The sequence below is a fragment of the Ailuropoda melanoleuca genome, chromosome 15, assembly GCF_002007445.2.
Source record: "Ailuropoda melanoleuca isolate Jingjing chromosome 15, ASM200744v2, whole genome shotgun sequence".
Classification (NCBI taxonomy): domain Eukaryota; kingdom Metazoa; phylum Chordata; class Mammalia; order Carnivora; family Ursidae; genus Ailuropoda; species Ailuropoda melanoleuca.
The window spans coordinates 44,518,359-44,526,310 of NC_048232.1; the positions used below are offsets into that span (position 1 = coordinate 44,518,359).

At 47.5% G+C, this 7,952-nt stretch overlaps 1 protein-coding gene across 1 annotated transcript; it reads right to left on the reverse strand.

Moving 5' to 3' along the window:
• Window positions 1-1,301: 1,301 nt before the first annotated feature.
• LRRC10 (leucine rich repeat containing 10) lies at window positions 1,302-2,141 on the reverse strand. Its single transcript, XM_002922185.3, has one exon. The coding sequence runs from the start codon at window positions 2,139-2,141 to the stop codon at window positions 1,302-1,304; it is 840 nt and encodes a 279-aa protein (XP_002922231.1).
• Between the last annotated feature and the right edge of the window lie 5,811 nt (window positions 2,142-7,952).

Here is a 7,952-nt window from a genome sequence, read left to right on the forward strand (position 1 = left end):
TTAACCGCTGTGCCACCCAGGCGCCCCTGTGCGTTGTCATTTTAGAACCAAACTTTGCTGGGTAAAGATAGTTTTAGGACAAAAGTAACTTTAAAAGCTGAACACATGAAAGTTTTAAGATGATACTTTTCGTGTCCTTGCTGGAAAGGTTCAAGAACATAAAGGACCCTATTAAATCACCCACTGACAGCAGTGTCTTTAAGGTTGATGTATTTGTGGGAAGAAGAAAAGGTCACAATTTACATTTGAAACAACAGCCAAAATACATAAGCTATACACTGACCGTCAAAAGACTCTATCTACAAAAATTAAATCCGTACAAAGGCTGAGAAGCTATGGCTAGAGGCAGAAGCATCCTATGTATACCACATCCTGCAACTCAGATTTTCAGATGCTTGTTTCAAGTAAACATTTCACCTATTAGCTTTATCCTAATATGGTTCTGCAAATGTGGTTTCCTTCAATGGAAGGGGATTCAGTTCAGCTCCGCTCCGTTAATGTGAATACACAGAGGGGCTCTGCTCTACAGAGGCAGGCAGGATTACAACTAGGCTTGATTTTAATAAGGCCACATTGCCAACAAGAGCTTCTACTTTCTAGATGACTTCTAGCATTGGAGTAACAGCAGTTGAGAGCAGACCTTGGTCAAACCCTTTAGGGAAAACCAGCTAAGTTAGCGTGAACCTCTGTCAAGTGTACGGCGGCAGCTGGACTCCACCAGGAGGCATTGTCCATCAGAGGTCTTCTCAGCATTCGCTAAGCTGCAGGGAAGAAGCTTCATCTTGAGCCTTTCAACAGCACAGAGTCTGTGAGTCTGACTGACTAGGTGAAATGTCTGTTATAAATGACCCGAATTAGCATTTTTATATCACTTATGGTTATTCATAGTAACACAGTATATCCTGCGAAGGGCTGGAGCCAGGCCACCAGAACTCAGGTGAATTCTTTAATAAATACCTTATTAGGGGAGTTCATGAGCATCATGACCAGCCACTTGTGGAGAGTGGAGAAGGACAAATGTCCTAGCCCTTCTTGCTCTTCAGTGTTTCAAAATATCTGTTGGAGAAGCTGATTTTTCTGCCAGGGAAGTCCTCATTGCTACCCAGAGCACACAGCTTCGCTTTGGGGGAGGTATTGGCCAGAAATGTTTTCTTCTTGGTGTGATTGAGGCATTTCTTCTCACTACATCAGCCCCCGACTGGCAGAGGGCCCCACATGTCCCAGAGCAGTCCTTTGCACTCTAAAGGAGAGGCCTCCAGAAGATGCTGGAGTTGTGTCCTTGGCCTTGACTGACAAGCTCTTCAGGAGTTGGGAGGAAGAAGCAGAGATGGCAGGATAGGTCCCTCTCCGTCCTGGCTTTCCTCCTGGGTCAAAGCATAGCGTCTGGCTTTTCTGGGGTCGGGCTCTGGCGTCTCCTCTGCCCATCTTCCCACACGGCGCACACCTTTGGCCACCTTGGGTGCGTTCCTGCAAGGATTATGGTCATAGATGACCAGCTTCAGACCTGACAGGTGGGCCAGGCTGGGGAAGTACCGGATGCTGTTCCTGTCCACATCGATCACCTCCAGGAAGGGCATGTGCAGCAGCACAGCGGGGAAGTCAGTCAGCAGGTTGCCCGAGAGCCAGATGGTCCGCAGCTCCCGGAGGCGCTGGAGCTGGCCCGGCAGCAGACGCAGGGCATTGGAGCCGGCGTGCAGCGTCTTCAGGAGCCTCAGCTCGCACACCACATCCGGCAGCTGGGTGAGGCAGTTGGCCTCGACCCACAGGGTCCGGAGATTCTGGAGCAGGCTCAGCTCCCTGGGGAGGTCGCAAAGTTTGTTGTTACCCAGGTAGAGGATGCAGAGCTGTGTCAGCGTACACACCACCTGAGGCAGAGCCCTGAAGTTGTTGAAATCCAGGGCCAGGATCTGCAGCTTCTGGAGCTGCCCCAGCTCGGGAGGCAGGCTGTTGAGGTGGTTGTCACTCAGGTAGAGCTTGACCAGCTCCTGGAAGGAGCACACGTGCACGGGGAAGCGGCGGAGCTGGTTCCCACTCAGATCCACCATCTTGTCCGTCGGCATCTCCCGGAGGTCTCTGACCATGTAGCTCTGGCAGCAGTCGGCGGGCACGAAGGCCACCAGCGCCCTGATGGTGTTCCCCATGCAGAGGCCGGAGGCCCCGTGCGCCCCAGCCCGCTGAGCCGCCGACAGGGCGCACCGGGGGAGGGGGCTGCTGTGGACTGCCCGGAGGCCCCTTCTCTCCCATTATAACCTGGGACCGGCCTGACAAAAGCCAGTCACTTCAACAGGGAAAAGTGCTCACGATAGCAACTTGAGTGTCGGGTGACAGGCCCGCCGCATAGGGTCTGGGACGCCAGGTCTGATTTACATACTTGCTTTCAGTCACCTAAGCTCCAGTTGCCTTTATCTACATTTTTTAGTTTGCTTGTTTCAAGCTGAAAATAGCTTCACTGTTTTTTTCAAATGGTAAAACATTCAGGCATTATATAAATGTGTAACAAGAAAATAGTCCTCCTACCTAGGGATAAATACTATGAACATTTTAATGTATGTCCTTCAGCCTTTTTTGCCACAAGTAACCAATTTATTTTTAAAGATTTACTAATACTGTTTAGGAGTCTTTTATCGTAACGTATGGACATATTTTTGTGTTTGCAGGTATCTACACAATTATTTTAACCACCTGTATTCCATTATATGGAGGCATCATAAGTGTATACAGGTCTCTAATGTCGGGCACCTGGGTGGCTTACAGTCATCCTCCTACATGCGGTGTGAGCAGTTACCCATGAATCTCCCTAGGACATGTCCTTAGATGTGTTCTTGGGTCAAATATATGCATCTTTTAAAGGCTTTTCCTTGATAGTGTTCCTCCCCACCCCACCACATCTGAACCAGTGTACATATCTTCCCAGGTAATACTTTTCCTTAGTTTACAATTTGCCTTTGACAAAAGTCAAGTAGAAAAGCAGAAGAGAGAGAAGAGGAAAGCTGGCCTCCTGAGGTTTAAATAAATGATGTATTTCTCCAGTGTGTCTGTGACAGAGAGCAGCTAACTGCCAATCTAAGGTTTGTGCTTTTCCTCCAGTGTCCAGCCGTAGGAAGCAGCTGTCCGGCCAGGACCGGGCCTAGTACTGACCTCGGATAGAGTCTGATTCTGGCCAGTGGAATGTAGGCCGAAGTGATACACGTCTCTTCTAGGCCTGGCTCTTTTAAAACAAACCTTGCCTTCCTCCACACTCTCCCCATCTGCTTCCTGGATATCAACACCCAGGGTGACCTTAGAAGCCACCGTGTGGAAGTCACATGTTGAAGTTGGCAGGGCCGTGGTCATCCTGGATCCCTGAATCAGTGTTAGGATCAGCACACTTCCCCGCCTCCCTGCACACACATTCCCTACCACGAGTTGGATTTAGATAAATGAGAAATAAACCTCACTTTTGTTAAGCCATCCAGATCTGGGAGTGTATCTATTACATTATCTTAATGAATAGAGCATTTGTTAAAAAAATGAGGTAAGTCTACATATACTGATATGCAAAGATATTCAGGATGAATGAACTGGGAAGGGAGGCACGTTTCAGAAGTTTTTTAGAGCCCATCTGTGAAAAAATAGGCATATATTCTTGTGCATGCATAAAAAGATCACTGAGACATAGCAGCGATTATCTTTGGGGAATCTGTGTGAAGGTTTAGGGGTGATAGGAATCCTGACCTTTCCATCTTTCTTCAAGTACCCTCTTGTGCTGTCTGAATATTTTTTTCTTTTTTAAACTATAGACATATATTTTAAACCTATTCCAAAAGAGACAATGCATCAGCCTGCCTGCTATATGGATAGTGTGCCTGGGTTCAGGGGGAGGACTGGCATACTCTTTACCCTCCTCCAGTGCCATTACTGCTCAATTGCTCCTAAGAGCCTGAGAGAGCAGGAGAAGAGCCATTCCACGTGAATGGCTGTTCCAGAGTTTCGGGTGATGCAGCGTCACTACCCACCTTTCTTCTCAGTCACAGCTCAAGACTGGACGTCCTTGGATTGTCTACACTTTGAATGTCAGAGGCTGTTATCTTGAGCCTTCTCCTTGCTTTGTTGATTAGTACTATAATAACTAGCCTCTCAACAAGTACTGTGCTTTGCCTCTATATTTAGCCTGGCCACTGGTGACCACAGATGGTCATGAAGCCACTGCCCTGTTGCCCGTGGAAATAACAGGAACAATGACTGCTACCTGTTATTATTTGTAACTAATCTGCTAAATGCTAAGCACTGTGCCAGGTGCTTTCCCTCTACCATCTCTTCTCAGAACACCTGCTAGGTACATTTTTTTTTTTTTAAAGATAGAGTGTAGCAAGGGGGGAGGGGCAGAGGGAAAGAGAGAGAAGCAGACTCGCCGTTGAGTTCAGAGCCCGATGCAGAGCTCGATCCTAGGACCCTGAGATCATGACCTGAGCTGAAATCAAGAGCTGGACGCTCAACCGACCGAGCCACCCAGGCACTCCTCAGATAAATATTTTTTATCCCCAATTTCCAGATGAGAAAACTGAGGCTCCAAGAGGTTTCATAATAAAAGCAAATATTTATCGAGCATCCACTAAATTCTAGATGCAGGAATCCTGTGGCTAACAAGATAGCTAGGACTCTATCTCACAAAGTGTACAATTCCACCAGAGCGAGAGAGCGAGGGTGGTGGGTTCTCTTCCAGGAGTGAAGTTCCCACCAGCTGACAAACTGCCCTCACAGAACTTCCACTCGGCACTTTTTTTTTTTTTTAAGATTTTATTTATTTATTTGCACAAGCAGGAGGAGCGGCAGGCAGAGGGACAGGGAGAAGCAGGCTCCCTGCTGAGCAGGGAGCCCCATGCAGGGCTCAATCCCAGGACCCTGGGATCATGACCTGAGCTGAAGGCAGACACTTCACTGACTGAGCCACCCAGGTGCCCCTTCACTTGGCACTTTAATACCAGCCCCTAATACGAGCAGGTAGCTAAGGATAACCACACAGTTGAGAAAGTTCTTTTGTGTGAAAGATGGAGATGGAAATAAGCAGAATAAAAGAAATCAAAAAACAAAAACAATGGAGAGAGCAGAAGATTCTAACTAGCCATACTATAGTATTTTCAGACTTTGTTCTGCCGTCACTTTTCATGCCTTTGTATTGGGTTTAAAGTGAATAGAATGTCCCTTGAGAAGCACAGAGGGTTATGGATTAACCATGATTAGTGTATTGACCGGCCTCGGTGGTTGTCCCTGGCAAAGGGACAGCCTGCAGATTTGATTGCATTTCATAGGCCCACGGGATCTTTATCACAAAGCCACAGGAAAGACCACATCCTCTATGGCTACAGATGTCTTTGAATATATAAAATGCATCACATGACTCCTGTGACCCCCAAAGGGCTCTGTACTGGTTGATCTAAGGGGACAGGGGACAGGTAGGAGATATTCAGGGCTCAGTTCAGCCAAGAACTGCAATTGGTGAGAAGTCTCTGAAAAGGAGTGTCAGTACAGCGGCCTGAGTGTAAGAGAGCAGCGGTTTAAAGCAGGAGATGGGGAAGACAGGCCTGCTGCTGACAATGACTGGTTCCTGGGAGGTTTCCCAAGGGCTCCGAGCTCAAGCCCCCTCATGGCCTGATCTTGAAGCTTCAGGAGAGGAGCACTAATCACTTCATCTCTGCCCTTCATCTGCTTTTCTATTCACTCTGCCCTTACCAGCCCCCACCTACCCATTTCCCACCTGTTGGTCGCAAGGCCTCCTTGTGGCATCAAAGCCCCAACTCAAGTCTGGGGAGGGGCTTCTGATTCCCACAGAACAAAGCCCAGACTCCTCAGCGTGGCTTACAGGACCCTATGGGATCCAGCCCTGCCCATCTCTCTCCTGCCTGTTGGGAGCTTCCTTCCCCTCTGCTGCCTCCTGTGGCTCATCGAATGTTCCACCCGTCCCCGCATCAAGGGGGACACCACNTACCGTGCATGTCACGTTCCGACCCTTCAGACTGGGTTTCACTCCGTCTAGTGATTTTACACTGTGCTGACAGTACTTGCCTGTAAAACTTACTGATTGCCCATCTCCACGATGGGACTATAATCTCCACGAGGGCAGATCTGCGGGGATTGGCTTCCTGTTGCATCTATCTGTCTCCACCTCAGTGCCTGGCTCCTGGTGGGTCCTTAGCAAGCAGCAATAAATGAGCTGATGCCAACTGGCCGGTGAAGTAGGCCTTGATTTCATACGGAAAATTAGTTTTAAGTACTAAAGACAGCACTAAATATAGGAAAGAACACAGGTGTGATTTATTATGCCCATCAGTACTGCTGTAGATTTATTATGCCCATCGGTACCTTGTATAAAAAACCTTGAGTTTTACACACACACACACCTGATTGTACTTATAATGTGATATATAAATATATATAACGTTTTACATTATAAAAGTAATTGTTGGGGCGCCTGCATAGCACAGTCAGTTAAGCATCTGACTCTTGGTTTCGGCCCAGGTGGTGATCTCAGGGTGGTGAGATTGAGCCCCTGCTTTTTCCCTCTCCCTCTGCCCCCCCAAACTAAATAAATAAAATCTTTTAAAAAAAGGTAATTGTTTCATTGGGAAAAGGGGAGTTGTGGTGGATAGTGTCAGATAAAGAATGATAAACAATAATAAAGTTACTTTTCTGGCTGGTAAAGTTTTTTCCTTCCCTAAATAAAAACTACTTCTAAGGTCATAGTCCGGGGCACCTGGGTGGCTGTCAGTTAAGTGTCTGCCTTCGGCTCAGGTCATGATCTCCGGATCCTGGGATCAAGCCCTGTGTCAGGCTCCCTGCTCAGCTGGGAGTCTGCCCCTCTCTCTCTCCCTCTGCCTCTCCTCCCTGTTTGTTCTCTCTCTCTCAAATAAATAATAAAATCTTAAGCCCATAGTCCTAAAATCTATATATCTTGCGGTGCCTGGGTGGCTCAGTCAGTTAAGCGTCCGACTCGTGACTTTGGCTGAGGTCATGATCTCAGGGTTGTGAGATTGAACCCCCTTTTGGGTTTCACGATCAGCATGGAGTCTGCTCGAGATTCTCTCTCCCTCTCCCCCTGCTCACACTCTCTATATAAATCAAATCAAATCAAATCTGTGTATCTTGGAGTAAGTCCAAGGTTAGGCCTAGGAATAAAGGCTTCTCTTTTCTCATCACCCCCAGGCTACTAGGTCAAGGTCTTCTTACATATATATCACCCAGTGTTGTGGTAATTGTTATGGGAAATAGAGTGTCTTCCACACTTTTTATTACTAAGTAATACAAAGAACTAAGTCTCAGGGTCTTTGTACTAGAGTCTTTTCCCTTAGCCCTGAAATGTTCCCTTGAAGCAAAGGGGATGTGTGTGTGTGCACACGTGTGTGTGTACGCATGTGTGTACATGTGTGTTCATGTGTGTATGTGGCATTTGTGTGTAGTGTGTGCATGTATGCATACACATGTATTATGTATATTTGCATGTGTGCATGTGTGTGGTGTGTGCATGTGTGTGTGTGTGGTCATATGCACATGTATTTGTGTGTGTGGCGTGCATGTGTGTGGTACATATGCATGTGTACGGGTGTATGTGTGTGTGCGCAGATGCGCATGTATGCATGTGTTTCTGTGTGTGGCCCCTTGAAAATGTTTTCAGGCCAGCTCCTCAACCTCATGTCTCAGCTTAACGAGCATTTCCTCAAAGAGGGTCCCCCGACCACCCTATTTAAGTGAGACTGTTTCCGCTCTACAGTTTCCCTCCCTTTTAGCTCTTAGTTTGGGTTCGTTTTCTTTATTTCTTAGTTCTCTTGCTCTCCTGCAGGACTGCGAGGCCAGGGATGTGCCAGTTCTGGTCACTGCTGCACTCTTAGCACAGCGACAGCACCTCAGACAAAGTGGGCATTAATTTATCCCAAAAATAAGTGATGAGCCACAGACCAAATTCCCTGCCTTCCCGGAGC